This window comes from Chelonia mydas, chromosome 1 (assembly GCF_015237465.2).
Source record: "Chelonia mydas isolate rCheMyd1 chromosome 1, rCheMyd1.pri.v2, whole genome shotgun sequence".
NCBI classification, from domain to species: domain Eukaryota; kingdom Metazoa; phylum Chordata; order Testudines; family Cheloniidae; genus Chelonia; species Chelonia mydas.
Window position 1 is genome coordinate 37,058,526 of NC_057849.1, and position 20,514 is coordinate 37,079,039.

The 20,514-nt window shown below is 40.7% G+C and overlaps 1 protein-coding gene across 7 annotated transcripts in view; it reads left to right on the top strand.

Moving 5' to 3' along the window:
• Positions 1-20,514, top strand: part of CUL5 (cullin 5) — a 90,963-nt gene that overhangs the window by 43,453 nt on the left and 26,996 nt on the right. For 6 of the 7 annotated variants that reach the window (XM_043529946.1, XM_037890297.2, XM_037890276.2 and 3 more), the window contains 8 exons: positions 2,059-2,235; positions 4,909-5,050; positions 5,556-5,701; positions 7,407-7,487; positions 9,134-9,227; positions 12,632-12,762; positions 17,422-17,529; positions 18,364-18,428. In XM_043529946.1, coding sequence (XP_043385881.1) covers positions 2,059-2,235; positions 4,909-5,050; positions 5,556-5,701; positions 7,407-7,487; positions 9,134-9,227; positions 12,632-12,762; positions 17,422-17,529; positions 18,364-18,428 — 944 coding nt within the window. The remainder of the gene's footprint in view (positions 1-2,058; positions 2,236-4,908; positions 5,051-5,555; positions 5,702-7,406; positions 7,488-9,133; positions 9,228-12,631; positions 12,763-17,421; positions 17,530-18,363; positions 18,429-20,514) is intronic. The other variant, XM_043529937.1, reaches the window with a different exon arrangement.

Here is a 20,514-nt window from a genome sequence, read left to right on the forward strand (position 1 = left end):
GAGAGTACAGATGTATCAGATACCTCACAGAGTGCAGTATTGATTGCAATTGGAATATAACTGAAGAATTGCTAGACTTAATGCCACTGAAGGGTACCACAACGGGACGTGATATATTTCAAGGACTGGAAGAGTGCATTGAAAAAGCGGCGGCGCCATGGAACAAACTCGTATCTTTGGCTACGGATGGTGCGCCATCAATGTGCTCTGAAAACGTTGGCGTGGTTGGATTATTGAAGACCAAATGGAGCAACCTCAATATACCAGGAATTAGCTTCACCAGTATACATTGTATTTTGCACCAAGAAGCCCTGTGTAGTAAAAGTCTACAAATGAAGGAAGTTATGGATGTAGTTGTTAAAACTGTTAATTTTATACGTGCACGAGGGCTGAATCACAGACAGTTGACTTCTTTTCTAGCAAGTATGGACAGTGAATATGGGGAACTTGTGTATCACACTCAAGTTAGATGGCTGAGTTGTGGAAATGTTTTGAAGTGTTTTTTTTCCACTTAGAGGAGATTGATTCCTTCATGAAAACGAAAAACAAGGAGGTTCCACAGCTTGCTGATTCCACTTTCATCTGCAACCTTGCTTTTCTAACAGATGTAACTGATCACCTGAATGCGCTGAACTTGAAGCTTCTGGGTAGAAAACAGGTGATAACACAGATGTATGACAGTGTTAAGTCATTCAAAGTCAAGCTTACTTTGTGGGGGAAACAGCTGACTGCTGGCAATTTGGTCCATTTCTCGACTCTGAATTCCTTAGGAAAAGTTGAACCCAAATCCTTGAAAGAATATGCAGATACTTCTAACTTACACAAACAGTTTGATGTGCAGTTTAAAGATTTCAAGGCACTTGAACCACATTTTCAACTTTTTTCCACACCATTTGCTGTTGAAACTGACAATGTTGCAGAGGAAATGCAGATGGAATTAGTAGAGCTTCAGTGTGATACTATTTTGAAGCAGAAGTATACAGATGTTGGAATTCCAGAATTCTACAGGTTTCTTCCACAAGAAAGATTTCCCATGTTATTCTCTGCTTCCGCAAAGATAATGGCAATGTTTGGAAGTACATATATATGTGAACAGTTTTTCTCTTCCATGAAGATTAACAAATCTGTGTTAAGGTCAAGGCTCACTGATGAAGTTTGAAAGCAACACTGAGATTGGTTTTGTCTCAGGATATCAAACCTAATATTGATGCTCTGGTTGATGCAAAACGCTGCCAGCTAAGTGGCCAAAAATGAAATGGCTGTCAAAATTAGCCCTGACTTTTCACATTACAGTTAAAGAAGTTAATAAAAAAAGTTAATAAATTAACTTTTAATAGCATACTATATTTTAATACTACTATATTACTCTTCATTTTTTTCTGCCTACCTCCAGGCGCTTCCTGCTGCCAAGCTGCCAAAGAACTGCTGGCGGCGCTTAGTGCTTTCCAGGAGGGTGGGGGGAGGAGCGGGGAGCCACACGCTCAGGGGAGGAGATTGGAGAAGAGGAGAGGCAGGGCAGGGCCTCATGGAAGGGGTGGAGTGGGAGCGGGGCCCGGGGGAAGCAAGCGGGGGGTGTCAGTGATGCGGCCCTCAAGCCAATGCACTAGTCCTCATGTGGCCCTCGTGGTCATTTGAGTTTGAGACCCCTGGTCTAGCCCATTATGCCTAAATTGATTGTCCTAGTGCAGCATAAATGTTAAAAGTTCAGGTGTCTAAAGCCAGATCAGTAGATCACACTGAATTCGACTTTCTACTGCATGTAAGGTAGAAAATAGTCCTTGGGAAACTTTCCTGTGTAGACTGGCTATACTGATATAACCCCCATGTGGACATTTATTCTGGTGTAAGAATAAATAAAACCAAGAAAAGCCAAACCTCTTCACAGGCAACATAACCTAACCCAAAAAAGCCATTCTTATACCAGAGTGGTTACATGGGGGATTATATCATTTTAAATTCAAATCTTAGGTTATAACAAAAATACTTGTACCATGTGGATAAAGCCATATGTTGTTTATGTAAAAACTTATTTACAAATGAGCTGCTCTTTTCTTCCAGAGAGTACTGAGTCATCAAGATGATACAGCTTTACTAAAAGCATACATAGTAGAATGGCGCAAATTTTTTACACAGTGTGATATCTTGCCCAAACCATTTTGTCAACTAGAAATTACTTTAATGGGTAAGCAGGGCAGCAACAAGAAATCCAATGTAGAAGACAGTATTGTTCGAAAGGTAAGTGACACTTTCTGATCAGAGTTCTGTAACAGAACATAAAAGATTTAGTGTTTTATAGTATTGATGCATTCCACAGCTGAGAGATGAAATTGCACTAACCTAACAGTATTGGAGGAGTATCACTTTGCTTAAATCACCTTGCAACTTTTACTCCTCTTCGCATAATTTTCCTCTGCCACTTACCGAATATTGCCCTAACTCTGACAATTTCCTTCCTCTGCTCAGAGCAGCTCCCTGTGTTTTAAAATAGTTGTAGATCTCTGTAAAACGATTTATTTAACAAAAAATACTTCTGATCTTGCTCCCTTTACAGTCTGAGATACAGGAGGTCAATGAGCTTACATTTACTGGACCATTAAGGAGTAGTAATGACATGTTATAGATGAAGCTCTAGTCAGTACTTAGCAAGGAGCCGGACAGCTGTAACTAAGGGCACTTAATGGGGCTATTCAAGGGCAATCCCTCGTGCTCCATGTAGAACACTTCCCCACCCTTTGGGAAGGAATGGAATTTATACTTTTAAATAGCATGGAATTTGCTGTGACAATCAGATACAAAAACTGCACAGAATTACAAAAGGGAGCTTTTTTTGGTTGCTCAAGATAATGCTGATCATGTTTTCTAAGCATCTATTAACTTGTTTCCCTGGAATTCCTATTGATTTTTTTAATGCAATTTAAAAAGTGTACTGAGGTAAATAGCTAAAAATATTGAAAAACAGTCTTTGCTGAAAAGAAACACATATTCCTAATCTCCATTATTGATAAATCTCTGAGCCAAAATTATTGTTACTTTGAAAATTGTAAATTGGAAGACTGCTTTTTGGAATGCTTGAATTATGATCATGCATTTTAGAGCTCTAAAAAATGAACCATTTTGTTTTGAGTAGCAGCCCAAAAATTTCACTATCCTGTGGCTTTTAAATTAAATTTTGTTTGGACGTGTTTTGCTAAAATCTCAGATAAGTGGTATACCTACTGTATATCTTACTATTATTATAAATCCTTTAGAGTTGGTTGTTAAGACAGTGTGATGAGCTCACGTTGAGAATCCCTAGCTTTGCTGGCTTCCAGGTTTTAAAAAATGAGTATTTATTCATTCTGAGTGTGAGATTCCTCTCCAGTTCCAAGAGGTGACCGTCACAGTGTCATGGTAAAGCTCACAAGTTGTTCTTGAATAAATTCTTGTACATCAAAATACAAAGTTAAGTATTTCACCTACCTACTCTGAAGTGAAATTTTAAAAGAAAAGCAACTGTAATGTATACATTTACTCTCTATTTTGACATCTTCATTTTAAATTTCCTTTTAAATATGAAAGGAGAGCTAAACAAAAGAAACACAACTTAAGAAAATTCTTTATTTTAATGACACTCAAAAATTACCTGCTGTCTTCTGAGCATTAATTCAGTTCCAACATGTCCGAGTCTAGCATGTTTAAGAACATTGAAGTTAAGTCAGGGCAGAGTGTGGTTTCATGGAGAGTCTCAGGCTAAAGGGTGTCTTTATGTTCCTTAACTTTTCCAAACACTCATCTGCATTTCATTAGACACCCACTATAATAAATTATATGATGCACAGAAGTGGAAATTTTTATCTTTACTGAACTTGTCAAAAAAATTAGGCTCCTAGAAATCACTATTGGAATCACTGAAAGATAAGACTGTTCACAATCATCCTTCAGAAACAAAGTTGATTCAATACATTTTACACTGATGACAGTGAAAAACAAAACTGGACTCTCAAGTAAGTAGTTGGTGCACTTAAAAGCTTGAGATCATAGCAATTAATATAAAGCACAGAGATACTAGACATTAACAAAGTCAGAGCTTAAAATATGATATTTTAGGTATTCTGTGTGGCAGAAAGAAGAGAACCAGGATTTATAAGGAAAGGTTATTACAGACATTTTAACTTTAAAATGACCAATATGTCATTTACATACATGCTTCTTAGTTGTAGAATTTTTGAACGGCTGGCAGTGCTTGGCTCTGTACAAATATGGCTTCCACCAGGGAGCTTTCAGTGTTGTTCAGATGCAACACATTGGTCTGACTTTGAGGTGTGTTACCAAAATCTTAAGAGGTCTTGGTGCTTACCAGAACCAGCTGAAGAGACAGTCGTCCAATAAAAGTAATGAGACCCTTGTCTAGCAGTAACGCTTTTTAAATGGGGATTAAAGCATTGCCTGAAACTGCTCATTGCAATATCTGTGTAACTCACTGATTATTTTTACGTTGTACTCACAGAAACAAGTGATCACATGGCATTGGATGCTAATAGCTTAATCTGTTATGAAAATCTAAGGCAATCCAACAATTATTTACTTTTTTTACATACCCTTTGCTCACTTACTAATGGCTATTTTATCTTAATTTTTCTACGTAAGTCTTTGAGTCTGCCAGCTGCTGGACCACTATTTGACATTAGCTCCAAAGTTAACTGCTTTGTATTGGGTGACCTGTTACGTCCTTTAGTATGTCAGTGCGCACTTAGGGAACTTCTGGTGCACGTCAGCAGGGTTCACATAGACAATTAGTGCATGGCATGGTTGAGTTCTCCAGATTTACACCCCAGCTTGCTGTGCAGTAAGTGCTCATGTAGACATGCCCTTAATTTGAAGTTCTGCCCATCTCTTTCTAACTGACTTTTTTTCTTCCTTGTTGTTTAGCTCATGCTAGATACTTGGAACGAGTCCATATTTTCAAATATAAAGAATCGACTTCAGGACAGTGCAATGAAGCTGGTCCATGCTGAAAGACTAGGAGAAGCTTTTGACTCTCAACTTGTTATTGGAGTTAGAGAATCATATGGTATGTCTTATACAGTGTGATCTCAGCTGCATGTTCCTTTCTAGTTCACAGACTTTCATAACATGCCTTCAACTAGATGTTGACAAAGGAGGTATGGTTGGAATGATCATTATAATGTTTTTGTATTGATTATCAGTGGGGTAAATACACTTGCCAATGGCAAGTAATAAACTTTTCACTGGCAGATGAGCCTGCTCACCAATTTCTGCAAAATTGAAACGTACATTTTAAATAATAGTTTTATCCCTTAACGTTGCAAAGAGACCCTTTTGAATATGACATCTGGCAGTGTAGTCCCAGTCCTAGAGTTTGGGCTCCAGCCTGAGCCTAAAAGTCTACGTAGCAATGTAGAATTGGCTGGCATGGGTCAGCTGCAGGTTTTTCTTTGCTGTGTAGACATACCTCAGTATCTTCAAAAGAAAAATTTTGTAAGAGAAATAATTGTTTTTTAGTCACGTTCAAAGCACTGAAAACTAGAATAAGATCTAAGTTTTTCTCTTTACAGTTAACCTTTGTTCTAATCCTGAAGATAAACTTCAGATTTATCGGGATAACTTTGAGAAGGCATATTTGGATTCAACAGAGAGATTTTATAGAACACAAGCCCCTTCTTATTTACAACAAAATGGAGTACAGAATTATATGAAATATGTAAGTATAAAGTAGGGCTGTCAAGCGACTAAAAAAATTAATCGTGATTAATCACGTGATTAAACAATAATAAAATACCATTTATTTAAATATTTTTGAGTGTTTTCTGCATTTTCAAATATATTCATTTCAATTACAACAAAGTGTACAGTGCTCACTTTATATTTATTTTTATTACAAATATTTGCACTGTAAAAAACAAAAGAAATAGTATTTTTCAATTCACCTAATACAAGTACTATAGTGCAATCTCTTTATCATGAAAGTTGAACTTACAAATGTAGAATTATGTACAAAAAGATAACTGCATTCAAAAACAAAACCATGTAAAACTTTAGCGCCTACAAGCCCACTGAGTCCTATTTCTTGTTCAGCCAATCGCCCAGACAAACAAGTTTTGTTTATATTTGGAGGAGATAATGCTACCCGCTTCTTTTGCACAATGCCATCTGAAAATGAGAACAGGTGTTCTCATGGCACTGTTGTCGCCAGTGTCACAAGATATTTATGTGCCAAATGCGCTAAAGAGTCATATGTCCCTTCATGCTTCAACCACTATTCCAGAGGACATGCGTCCATGCTGATGACAGGTTCTGTTCGATAACAATCCAAAGCAGAGCAGACCGATGCATGTTCATTTTCATCCTCTGAGTCAGATGCCACCAGCAGAAGGTTGATTTTCTTTTTTGGTTGTTCGGGTTTTGTAGTTTCCACATCTGTGTGTTGCTCTTTTAAGACTTCTGTAAGCATGCTCCACACCTCACCCCTCTCAGATTTTTGACGGCACTTCAGATTCTTAAACCTTGGATCGAGTGCTGTAGCTATTTTTAGAAATCTCACATAGGTACCTTCTTTGCATTTTGTCAGATCTGCTGTTAAATGTTGTTAAAACGAACATGTGCTGGGTCATCATCCGAGACTATTATAACATGAAATATATGGCATAATGCAAGTAAAACAGAACAGGAGACATACAATTCTTCCCCAAGGAGTTCAGTCACAAATTTAATTCACGCATTATTTTTTTAAATGAGCATCATCAACATGGAAGCATGTCCTCTGGAATGGTGGCCGAAGCATGAAGGGGCATACGAATGTTTAGCATATCTGGCACGTAAATACCTTGCAACGCTGGCTACAAAAGTGCCAAGCGAACGCCTGTTCTTACTTTCATGTGAGCTTGTAAGACGCAGGCAGCAGTATCTCCCATCAATGTAAACAAACTTGCTTGTCTTAGCGATTGGCTGAACAAGAAGTAGGACTGAGTGGACTTGTAGGCTCTAAAGGTTTGTATTGTTTTGTTTTTGAGTTAAGTAACAAAAGAAACCTACATTTGTAAGTTGCACTTTCACGATAAAGAGATTGCACTACAGTAGGAGGTGAACTGAAAAATATTGTTTCTTTTGTTTATCATTTTTACCATGCAAATATTTGTAATAAATATAAAGTGAGCACTGTACACTTAGTATTCTGCATTGTAATAGAAATCAATATATTTGAAAATGTAGAAAAACATCAAAAAATATTTAATAAATTTCAATTGGTATTCTATTGTTTAACAGTGTGATTAATCATGATTAATTTTTTTGAGTTAATCGTGTGAGTTAACTGCGATTACTCAACAGACCTAGTATAAAGATCGTCATGTGATAACCGTTCTGTTATTGTTAGTACTTAAAATGATTGTTGTTCTGCTTCTGCACAGGCAGATGCTAAATTAAAGGAAGAAGAGAAAAGAGCATTAAGGTATCTAGAGACAAGGCGTGAATGTAACTCTGTAGAAGCGGTAAGTTTAAAAACTTAGTTGTATATGTAGTAAAATAACGTGCAGTATTTCAATAGTAGTAAAGGTTTCTGATGTCAGTTTTGATCGTAATTTGTCTTGCATTATTTTATTCTGACTATAATTGTAGTCAGAAGATCTGACCTGGTAGAAGCCTTATTTTTTTTTTAAATTCACTATTAGTTTTACTTATTTAAAAAAAATGAAATAAAAAAAAAAATCAGTAGGCCCTACTTCAAAGGTCTCCAAAATGTGGGGTGTGCCCCCCTAGGGGGGCGTCGAGAAACATTCTGGAGGGCATGGTGTGCCTGGGCCAGCCCCCACAGAGGGCTGGGGGAGAGCGCGACCCAGCTCTGCTTCTGGCCCTCACCCCGTCTGCCGGGCCCCGCCTGCCAGCCGGCCCCACACCTCAGCCAAGACTCCTCTCCCAGCCCCACTCCGAGCTGTGGCCACAGTCTCAGTCTCCGTACCCCTGTCTGTGGCCCCCCTCCCAGAGCCACGGCCTCACTCCCAGCCCTGGAGTGGGGGGGTGTGGACAAAGGTAAGGGGGAGCGTGAAGTAAAAAGTTTGAGGACCACTGCCCTACTTTGTAGTTTGGAATCTTACTAAACATTCTGTGGAAAATACAGTAAAAGGACATAGTTTTTAACTTCTAACCCTCCTGTTTTAGATTCAGTACGGATTGGGTTTGCCTTTTTTTAAATGTAAGCTAGTACAATTTATGTGGATTAGAGTGACTTGGGAAGTAGGTAGGCAATCATAGAAGGTAAAAGGTTATTCAGTGCCAGTTTACAATATCTGGAAAAGTTCACTGTTTATTACATGAAAATCCCCAAACACTTCACAACTGATAAAATGACTAAATTTCCTCCCTCCATAACTGAAATGTAACCATCTCTGGTGTGAAGTACATCATCAGTTTACCAATGCTCACCAAACAGCCTAAGAAGGAAAGTGAAAAAATACTTTATCAGGTTGAAACTTCAGAGAGAGATTTAAGTGCAGCAAGAAGCAATTTGTAATTGCCTGTGCTGAAATTTGTTCAGCACACAAGGCTATTTTAAACAAACGCCCTAGGATCTGTGGTGGTCAGGATATGTTTGGTTGCATTCTGCATTACATCATAAGTGGGGCATCCCTTGCTAAGGTGAATGGTAAGCAGTATATAAAATTGTCTCATCTGCCAATCCCTTGAGTGTAGAAGTAATTTCTGTGCTAGAATTGTCATTAGGCCCTTGTTCAAAGCAAACTAAGTCAGATCAGGTAGGGTACACTGGAGTGAGAACTATTCTTGGCTGATGGAAGTGTACTTGGAAACTAAGTAGGGTAGTTACTGTTCCAGAACTGATACTCCCTTGTGAGGAAGAGACCACAGAAATATTAAACTGTTCACTATTTTATGAGAGAAACTACTATATTTCCCATTCTACATGCTTTAAAGAAAAACATCTATGAACTGAAGTATAGACTTTGTTTCATAGTGTCATAACTTCTGCATTAAGTACAGCCTATGAGCATGAAACATTTTACTGAGCTGTAGTGCCTGAGGAAAGGCTAGTATTTATATTAAACATGAACTTGAGAGAGACAGAACAAACTGGCGCTCAAAGGATTGTAATAAGCTAACTATATTTCTTAATACATTTCAGCTTATGGAGTGCTGTGTGAATGCTCTAGTGACATCATTTAAAGAAACTATTTTAGCTGAATGCCAAGGCATGATCAAACGAAATGAAACAGAAAGTAAGTGAAGCTTAAAAAATATTGCAGCATGATCTCACGGTCAGCTGGGTTTAAAAAACTAATTTGTTGATAAATGTATTTGATTACCATTTTGTAACTGAGGCAGCTACATGTTTCTTAGATGAAAAATTTATTTCATATGGGGCCGTTTCATTCCACAAAAAGCATATGCTGCTATGCACCATCGTAGGGTAATACGTTTTTAAATGCGTTTATACTCTGGACCTTCAGTACGCCCGTTTGACTGGCTGGATAACTCTTCTTTTCATGAAAGGCCAATTGTGGCTAAGGATTTTTTTACACCCATTTATTATCCTTTCTTTTGCAACAACCTGCTTTCTCCAATTTTAATCAACTTCGGGGCTCTTCTTCAGAGCATGCAACCTCTTGAACTTGAGTAATTTTAAAAATAAAAAACCTCTCTCTGGGAGTCTCCCTCCTTCACCAAGATACTGCTTCTGAAGGCAGGGAAAGAGTTGGGTATTTTTAATTACTATTTCTGGTCCAGGACCAACATGTGGAAGAATGTACTGGTCAGGGAATAAAGTACCTCTGCATGTCTTTCACCTGTTTTCACAGCCAATATCTCAAGACCTGAGAGAGCTAAAGATGAATGCTGTATGACATTTAAAAGATGGTTTGAAGTGTTTGCTTCTAGAGATTTTGAGAGAGTGGTGACTCAAGTAGGAAAGATTTGTGAAGGTGCTGATCTGCTGGCCATTCAAGATAGTAGCTATTAAAATGTCAGAAATGAAGTAGGGAAATTGACAAAGAAAACCGGAAATCAGTGTGGCTATTTTTAAAAGCACAGGATCCTGCAACCAAATTGTTGAATTTTTATAACTGTATGAAGTTTTCATTTCTATACACATGAGAAGTGGGGTTTCCAGCTTTCAGATAGTCTTAAGATCAAATATGTTCTGAAATGCCAGGTCTAGAAGTGAATGTTTGTTTTATACTACATCAGACTGATCCCTCTGTCTAGCAATCCTTTATTGGTACTAGTCCAGGACTGAATATAGCAAAGTACCAAACCTTTTCACCAGAGGCAACGTGTGTGTGTTGGGGTGGGTGCGGATGGGGGGTCAAGTCTCGTCTCTTCTCCCCCTCCCCCCCTTTGCTGCTTGGCTTGTACTGAGCATGCTTATGGGATTGAACATGCTCACTAACACTACTGAAGCTGGCTGCCCTCACTACTGCCTCCTCCCAAATCAGCAGACACGGGTCGTGTCTGCTTGTTACAGTATAGCTTTCAGTCCCCAAAGGAATACAGAAGGTTTATTTGAACCCAAAGCTATAGAGGTACTTCAAATAAGATACTTTCCTTAGAAACTTTGCTATTTACTCACATGCATCTCTGTTCCTTTTTCCATGCTAGAGACACACAATGGGTGAGGTCCAGTAAAAGATGTTATCTCACTCACTTTGTCTCTCTGATATCCCGTGACCAACGCGGCTACAACAACATCTTTCCATTACGTTCTTTATGCCCTCTCTTGAATTGATCTAGACGGCCACTACCATTTCTTTCAGATCCCTCTTCAAAACTCACCTCTGCCCTATTGACTATTAGAAATCAGCCACTTGATGGCTGGGTTAAGGAGGTAGATGGAAATAGCTGAATCTTAAATTAAAAGATACAACTACGCCTATAACACATTCTCCCCCCTTTCATATTTCATTTGTCATTTTATATTGTAAGCCAGGAGAGCGAATAGGCAGACTGAAGACCAAATCTGGACCTCCAGACACTTTTGAGTGGACTTTAAAGGTCAAACGGGCTGAAGCTGAGCTGGGGCTGGAGTCTTGCAGAGTGGGGCCCGCTCCCCAGCACAGTGCCGCCCCAGAAAGGGGTGGGTACTGGGCCAGGCTGTGTGGCGCAGTGTGTCCTGGGAAACTGCTTGTGCAGCCACAGTGCCATCCTCCACCGGCTGGCAGCAACTCGGGGTGGGCCATGTGAGCGAACGAACCGGTGCTGACATTCAGGCTCAGTGAGTGGGGCAAGCAGGGAGCTGGCCCCCCGCCCCCGGCCCACCAGGTAAGCAGAGCTGCCAAGTGGCTCTTGGCCAGGCCACCTGCTCCACTGCAGGGCCTCCGCTCCTGGCCAGGCTCTGTGACAGAGCCAGGCCCCAACTCCCGGTGTTGGGGTGGGGGGAAGTCCGCAGGGAGGTGCTGACTGACAGGCTGGTGCTGCGTCCCTCACTCCCCCTCCTGAGCCCCCCAAATAACCCCTCCCAGTTCCCAGTACGTACACGTACACACGTACACACACACAGGCAGTATCCTCTTTTTTGGGAACTTGAAATATGGTAACCCTAAGCTGGGTAGGGGACAATCGAGGGGGTAGGGGAGACGAGGTATAGAAGTTATATACTTATACATCATTTTATTTGTCAAACCACAGTTGTTAATCTTTGTAAACTCAAAACAAATTAAAAACTTAAAACAGTTGTCTAAAAGTGTTCTAGTACTAATATTTGCATCTCTTTGACATTTTATCTATGTACTTTCTCAGAGTCTCAGATGTAATTTATTACATCTTTCCTGGAGGTTATTTTTAGGAAAAAAGTAGAGAGAGGTTGGAGATACATTTCTTACTCTCCTTGTGGATGCAGTGGGGAGGAAGCACTAGAGGGGATATTGATTCCGAAAAAAGGTGCTAAAGAATCCTTGGCCACAGATGTTTTTTTGGGACGAGCAGCAGGACCAAAACAATACAACCCTGCTTGTATATCCGTACCCAATCTTGCATCCCTGGTCAGTTTCACACCTACATGAATGTAGGCTTCTAATTCTGAGATCCATTGTTACTAGGAAAGTTGAGGTAACTGGAGAAAATGAGTGTGATTGAATGTCAGAAGGTGGGAGGAGGGGTTCTAGTTGTACCCCAAACTACTTCGTGAACAAGATGACACACAAATGGGATGTGGGCCGAGAACTGTTTATGATATGAGATACATTTACTTTGAACTTGGTTGCATATGTGTGTGTACAAGTAATCTATCAAAAAGGAAAATAAATCAAACACTGATAGAAGGGGAGGATAATATATATATGTTGACTTCTTCCTGGTTGCCAGTGATTTTTTATTATAGTTTTTTTACTGGTGAATATAGAAAAGTTTTTATTCTCTAACATTCTACTAAGCATTTTTATGAACTTCTCAAAGAGAAGAATCCTTTCCTTGTGGAGTTCACATTTTGAAGAAGTTTCAGTAATAATAATATAAAGCCATTTGAGGGGATGTATCGTTAATGAGAGAGCTTACTCTACTATTTTTTGTGACTTTTATGTCCCATTTGAGATATTAGTGTGAAAGAACATACACAGTTTTTACTTAAAGCATTGTCTGGTTGTTACATGTGGAGTGACTAGTGGTTTCATCAGTATTTTGTGTTTTTCAGAGTTGCATCTAATGTTTTCACTGATGGATAAAGTTCCTAATGGAATAGAGCCCATGTTAAAAGACTTGGAAGAGCATATTGTTAGTGCTGGACTAGCAGATATGGTAGCAGCTGCTGAAACTATTACTACTGTAAGTGTATGCTCTTGAGGGGAAAAAAAAATTTCAGTAGTCAGCAAGAACCTCTTGCAAAGGAAAACAAAAAATGCCTCCTTCCCCCTCCTCCGCCCCCCATAGTGGGATTACTGTGTATGCTACATGTATGTGTAAAAATATATTTTTAAAATTTAATAGATATGTCAACAAACACTTAGACTTTCTCTTTGTTTAAGGAGATCAGAATTTAAAACAGCTTAAAAGGAATTTTATGCAATTATACCTGAATCTTCTTGCGTGTTTGAACTTTCATATGTTTTAATATATGGATCCAGTATTTGTAATTTAAAGAAAATGCGCAGATGATAAATTAGAGGGAGCACATAGCAATCCCTATAGTTAGATGTATTAGCAATTTAACTTTATAAATGACTTTTTCAATTGCTTATAACTTTTTGAACCTTCTACCTTTTGAGATTAAAATTTAGCATGCTTGTTCTGAACTCAGGAATGGTTTTTTTTTTTTCTGGACATTTCTCAAAAATGTTTGTTTTTCAAGCAAGAGGAGAAAATATATTTTTCTGTTAAAGATTTTTTTCATATCCTAGATGGTGGGGTTGTTTTTTAATAGCTGTAGCCGCACGGGAGAGATGTGATAGACATATAATACTAGGTACCACATCCCTACCTCTGGTGCATAGATATCCCTCTTGTTAGTCCAGTGAAAACTGGTTTAATTTGGCATTTATAAGGATTTTTAATACTCATTGTACACCTACACATTTTTAAGTAGGAAATTTCGTACCAAAAACTACATTAAAAGAATGTAAAAATTGCAAGCCAAAGCACTAAAGTTAGGGAAATACAGTTAACGTTGCCTACTTGTGCCTTACCTATCCATGTGTATTATGATAGTCTCTAATTTCTGATGGTCTTTAATTACGTGATCACATATTCTTATTCTTCGAGGAGTGTCCCTGGGGGTGCTCCACTTTAGGTGTCTTGATGCCCTGCGCTTGTCATTGGAAATTTGTGGTAGCAGTGCCCGGTTGGGCCATGCACGCGCCGTCTCGCGCCGCTCCGGGCGGTTACATAGCGGTGCATGGCTAACAGTCCCTCAGTTCCTTCTCTACCGCCTTCGGCTTGAGTCGAAGCGATCAGCAGTGGCATTCTCTTACCTTAGATAAGATTAGCTTTTAGATAGGTCATAGCTTATAATTGTTAGTATAAGCAGTAGTTAGATATTCTACCCTTTATACTTATTTTATTTTACTTCTTAAAAAAAAATTTTTTTTTTCTTCCTTATCTACCTTTATACCCCTCAATAGGAAGATAAGTTTATCCTCCCGTAGGATTACTACCATCCCTTTTTGTTGGGGGATAGACTTTCTCAGGCATGCCCTGACCACTGGGCTTCAAAGGTTGCCTGACTTGAAGACTGTCGGTCCTGGTTTCTGACAGTCACGCACAGTGCATCCGCTGCATGTACCAGTGCCAGCCCGTCCATCAGTAACACCCATTACTCAGAAGTGCCCGCGCTGTTGGAATCTGACAGCCAGGGCAAGGAAAGCTAGGGATCTCCAACTTAAATTCCTTATGGTAGAGAAATCACTCAGGCTGGCCTCAAACCCCTAGTCCAGGATACCTCCGGGCCAATGGTCGCCAGCGGCAGCCTCTGACAGAGGTTGTGCCCCAGCAGCGTCTATGAAGGAGATTTTACCTAAGAAGGCTACCAAAAAGTAATCCCAGAATTCTCCGCACAGGGAATCAGCCAAGAAAAAGTAATCCCTGCCCAAAAAATGTACCCCAGGACTGATGGCACTGAATGCATCGGACCATGAGACCCTCCGGTACTGAGAGTCCTTAGAAAGTGAAAGACCCGGTGAGGGCAAGCTCGAATGGAGGTTCGCAGAGCAAAGTGAAACCCTCCACCTCGGCACCCACAGAGCTGAAAAGAAGCTTGGCACCGACCGACATATTGGCGCCACCTGTGGTGCCTATGTGGCACTGCTCGAGATCTTTGGCACCGGTGGCTACAGTTCACACTCCTGGGCCGTCAGCAACGCCGTCCCCGGTACCAAAGCTAATGGTTCTGCAACAGTTCATGAGACATGTGGATCTATTAGTCTCCTCTACACCAGAGTCCCAGATCGGTACCGAGCCATTTGAATACTCCACCTAGATCAGCTCCACCTCTGTCTAGTGATGATGAAGACGAGGATGACCCAGTCACATATAATCCTTGTCACTCCTTACCCAAACCTGGACTGTCTCATCTATCAGAACACCACTCATCTGCAGAGGTATGTGCCTGGTATGTGCACTGCCCCCTGTGCTATTCCTACCTAACTGGCCCTACTGGGATCCGTTAGCAATATATAGGGCCCAACACTGCAGGTCTCCTAACCCACCAAGCTTGAGAGCCGCACAGTCCCCATTGCCAACTATCCCAGCACCCTCAGAAACACAAGAGGAAGTGACTGAGGAAACCGAGGACGTATCTGACCAGGAAACCTCGCCACCTGCACACCTCTCATCTTTGTCATCGGATGAAACCATAATGCCACCACCTCCAAGCTCTGGGATGATTTCAAGACCTTTCAGGACCTCTTCAAAAGGGTGGCAGAATCTTTAGATATTTCATTAGAACAGATTACCTGAATCTCAACAGAAGTTACTGGACATACTCCAGTCATCCCCATCAGCAAAGATAACATTACCGATCAACGATGCTGTTACGGAGCCTGCAAAATACATCTGGCAGACAGCTGTCACAGCATCATGCAAGAGATCGACAAAAAATACTATTTGCCATCTAAAGGAGCTGAGTATTTACACACCCCACACCAAACTCAGTAGTGGTGGAGGCAGTAAATGAGAGGGGGAAAACAACTCCACTCCAGAACAACCCCATATGATAAAGACTGGAAAAGATTGGACCTCTTTGGCCGCAAGGCCTATTCCTCCACGACACTTCAGTTCCGCATAACTAATTATGCAGCCCTACTGACAAAATGCACACACAATATCTTTTCAAAAATGTCATAATTCATTGATAGTCTGCCTGATGATAAAAAAAAGAACAATTTAAAGTTAATATTGCTGAAGGACATCTCATTGCCAGAACAGCTTTATCGGCCTCTCTTGACTCTACAGACATGGCTGCATGGTCCATTGCGGCTTCTGTGATTATTCGCCATGCATCCTGGCCCCATCACTCAAGGTTCCCTAGGGATGTCCAGGCTACGGTCGAAGACTTTCCCTTCGAAGATGCAAAATTATTTATGACCAAAACGGATGAGTCTCTCCACAGCCTGAAAGACACAAGGGCAACTTTGAAATCGCTGGGTATCTACACGCCTGCAAATAAAAAGAAAGAGGGTAGGTATTATAACCAGAGAGTCCGATCACCACCATGTACACAACATAGAAAGTATGACCAGCACTGCAAACAACAGCAAATCAAATGCTGACAGACCCAAAACCAACCTTCGACGTCCCAACAATCCAACACTAGAGAGCAGTTTTGAAGCTTTGAAGGTGTGCTTGAGGGCACAAGACAACCACACATTCTTACACTAGAAACAGAGACTATCTCCCGACCATTCGGAGATAGATTGTCACATCGATGACCTTCCTCATTGCCATCACGTCCGCCAGGTGGGTGAGAGAATTAGGTGCCTTAATGGAACATCCCCCATACACAACATTCTTTAAAGATAAAGTTACTTTATGACCACACCCCAAGTTCCTACCCAAAGTCGCCTCCCCCTTTCATTTGAATCAACCCATTTACTTACCTGTGGTTTTTTTCCAAAACCCCATGCGGATGGGAGAGAGGCATCAGTCCCACTCTGGATGTCCGAAGAGCATTAGCTTTCTGCACTGAAAGAACAAAAGTATTCAGAAAATCACCAAGACTATTTGTCTCCATAACAGAATGCCCAGTGGGTCAAAGCATCTCAACACAGAGACTATCCAAATGGACATCAGCATGCATCTGCTTTTTCCACCAAAAGAGCAACCTACAAGCCCCAGTGGGAGTCTGCACATACTGTACCAGAGCACAGGCAACATCTGTGGCCTTTCTTAATAATGTCCCCGTCACTGACATTTGCAGAGCAGTAACCTGGGCATCAGCCCATACATTTACAAAGTTCTATGCTGTAGAACAACAGTCAGCATCAGACATTCACTTTCGACTCTCAGTGTTATCCAGCATCAGTAATGCAACTTCGGAGCCCCTCCCTTCCACTGAGGGGCACTGCTCAACAGTCACCTAAAGTAGAGCATCCAGAGGGACGCTCCTTGAAGAAGAGAAATGCAGTACCTGAGGTTCTTCATGATGGTTGTCCCTGTGGGCGCTCCATTACCCTCCCTACTCCCGTATTCTTCGGAGTTTCATGTAGATTCTCTGTGGTAGAGAAGGAACTGAGGGACAGTTAGCCGCATACTGCTATGTAACCGCCCGGAGTGGCACAAGATGGTGCCGGCACGGTGCAGTCGGGCACTGCTACCACAAATCTCCAATTGCAAGCACAGGGCATCAAGACTTTAAAGTGGAGAACCTGCAGTGAAAACCATCTCAAAGAACCTCAGTTACTGCACAAGGTGAGTAACCTCTTTTTTTTTTTTTCCCCCTGGAGATTGGCTTTTGTTTTCATTTGTTTTGTTGTTTTGCTGCTTTAATTTTAGGATTCTGAGAAATATGTAGAGCAGTTGCTTACATTATTTAATCGATTTAGTAAGCTGGTTAAAGAAGCTTTTCAAGATGACCCGAGGTTTCTTACTGCAAGAGATAAGGTATATGTTTTAATTTAACTGATCTTGGTCTTCATTTATTTTAAATTGTTGAAATCCATAATAAATTATGCCTCTAAAATCCCATTGCCCATTTGTTGATGAGTCCTGAAGTCTGTTCTTATGCTAATAAACTTGTTGAATAAAAAGCTGGTTAGAATCTTTTTAAGGTAATTGGTAACCTGATTTTTATTATTTGTATTGTGGTAGTGCCCAAAGGACCCAGTCAGGACTGGAGCTGATAGTTTTGTTTAATGGTACAGCACCTATGAAGATGCTGACTGTACTGAAGAGCTTATAGTCTAAGTGTCTGATTCAGCAAGGTAGTTATGCTCCAGGTTGTACGTATAATTCTGAATAGTCCTCTGACTTCAGTGGAACCCCACACATGCTTAAAGTTCGGCATGTGCTGAAGTATCTTGCTGAATCGGGGCTTAAGAAAAAGCTGCGTTTCAGTACGTTAGCATTAGCCTACTTCTAAGACATTCTTAATGTTGAATCAATTGATCTTTAATTCATCAGTGCTATACATTTCCAGGGCCTGTCAGTGACCTAAAAGGATTGGGGAAATCACGGACAAGCTCTGGAAATGTGTAGCACTGATGAATTAAAATCAATTGATTTAATACAAAAAAAGCCTTAGCCTGCTTCTAAGACAAACGTATTGAAAAGCAGTCTACAAACATATTGGACGAGTAAAGGACCTGGGTTAGAGTGGTACAGACACTTACTATAGTAACTTTAAAAAAAGGGAGATGGGAGTTGTTTCATATTTGAATACATTATTAAAAAATTAAATGAAGTGTTTTATACTGTTGTTTTAACTATTCATTTTAGGCATATAAGGCAGTTGTGAATGATGCTACAATATTTAAACTTGAATTGCCATTGAAGCAGAAAGGGTAAGCCATTTAAATACCAATGTGAATCAAGTATGTCAAATTTAAATTTGAACAGGCAAGTTCAATAATGTTTTTTAATGTTTTAAGAACACTATGTAATGTCCTACTGCTGTTTACTTTGAGTGCTTTTGGGATCAACAGAAATGAAAAAAAAGGCCTTTTTGGGCTTTGTACCTTTTTTCATACTCTGAGGAACTTTTTCACATAACGACAGATCAGTGATATAAATAAAAAATGTAGCCTATCAAACTGGCTTTCACTTGTAGTATTTTGTTGCTGAAATATTTTTACATTGTTTATAATGACTTGGAGTTGGGGTTTATATAAGTTGATGTAGTCCAGGACTGTTTAGGGATAGTGATTTTTTTTAAATAATACCCCTCTTTATTAAAATGGCGTTTTTATTAATTATGTAAAGTTGCTGTTGAGCTGTGTAATGCAGAAATCCTTGTCTCTCCATATACTGTTACTGGACTGCCACTATCCAGACTGATGGATAGTCCTCTTTCAAAAGTCATACTTAGAGCTGGCAGTGAGTGCCAAGCATTTTCATTCCCCTCAGCTAGGGTACAACTTTTATTTCCCTCTACTGTTTTAATTTCTGAATCAGGCAGGAAGGAGGAGGCCATTGTCAGCTTCTGTCCTATTGCACTTTATTTTATACACATCTGTTACTTTCTTTTTCTCTGAGATAATGATGACAATGGAGGAAGTGGGATGAAAGAAAAGACATAGGTGCACTGTGGGTAGGGAGCCTAGTGCAGGAGTTGTTCACCAGAATTTTTGTGACCTGTGAACAGACTGTGAATTTCCACAGCAAGGCAGCAGTTTCAAGCTATAATTTGAAGGAGAGAACTTTAGTCAAAGAGACCACGAGATTGTCACTAGGTCCAGAAGGACCTTGTATCAATCAGGGCATGGTCTATTCTTGAGATAGAAATGTCAAAGGCAGAAAGAAAATCCTTGTGTCCAGGCAATAGGAACCCTCAGGAAGTAAGCATTCAAACTGAGAATGGAAAACTTGATAAGCTATAGAGACACTTTTTTGGCCAGGAGCCTCATTTGGAAAGATGAAATTGTGCATTCTCTGTCCTATGGAATGTCAGCATAGGATTATATACAAATCCTGAGTATGCTGTGACAATCTGCATCTAAATTCTGTAGCAGTCTCCTATATAGGGCCTTACCAAATTCATGGTCCATTTTGTTCAATTTCACAGCCATAGGATTTTAAAAATCATAAATTTAATGATTTCAGATATTTAAATTTCACGGTGTTGTAATTGTAGGAGTCCTGACCCAAAAAGGAGTTGTGTGGGGGTTGCAAGGTTATTGTAGGGGGGGTTGCGGTACTGCTATTGTTCTGTGCTGTTGCTGGCAGCGACTCTGCCGTCAGAGCTGGGCAGCTGGAGAGCAGCAGCTGCTGGGCAACTGGAAAACTGTAAGTAAGGATGGCATGATATGGTATTGCCAGCCTTACTTCTGCGCTGCTGCCTTCAGAGCTAGGACCTTCGTCAGCAGCCTCCACTCTCTGGCCGCCCAGCTCTGAAGACAGCGCAGAAGTATGGTTGGCAATACTGTGGCCTCCCCTTAAAATAAACTTGTGGCACCCCCCACACACAACTCCCTTTTGGGTCAGGACCCCCAATTTGAGAAACGCTGGTGTCCCTCGTGAAATCTATATCGTACAAGCCAGCGTTTCTCAAACTGGGGTCCGCAGACCCCTGATAGTCTGTGAAGGTACTCCAGGGGGTCCGCCAGTCCCACTGATCAACTCCTCCCCCTCTCTCCCAGTGCCTCTTGCACACCAGGGAATGGCTGTTCAGTGGCATGCAGGAGGCGCTGGGAGGGAGGGGGAGGAGCAGGGACAGTATGTTCTCGGGAAAGAGAGCAGGAAGAGGAGTGGCAGGGATGGAGTGGGGGCAGAAAGAGGTGGGGCCTTGGGGAAAGAGGTGGAGTGGGGATGGGGCCTGGGGCTGAGCAAGGGGTTTGGGGGGTCCATGAAAAATTTTTAAATCAAAATGGGGGTCCTTGGGTTACTAAAGTTTGAGAACTGCTGGTATAGGGTAAAAGCACACAAAAGACC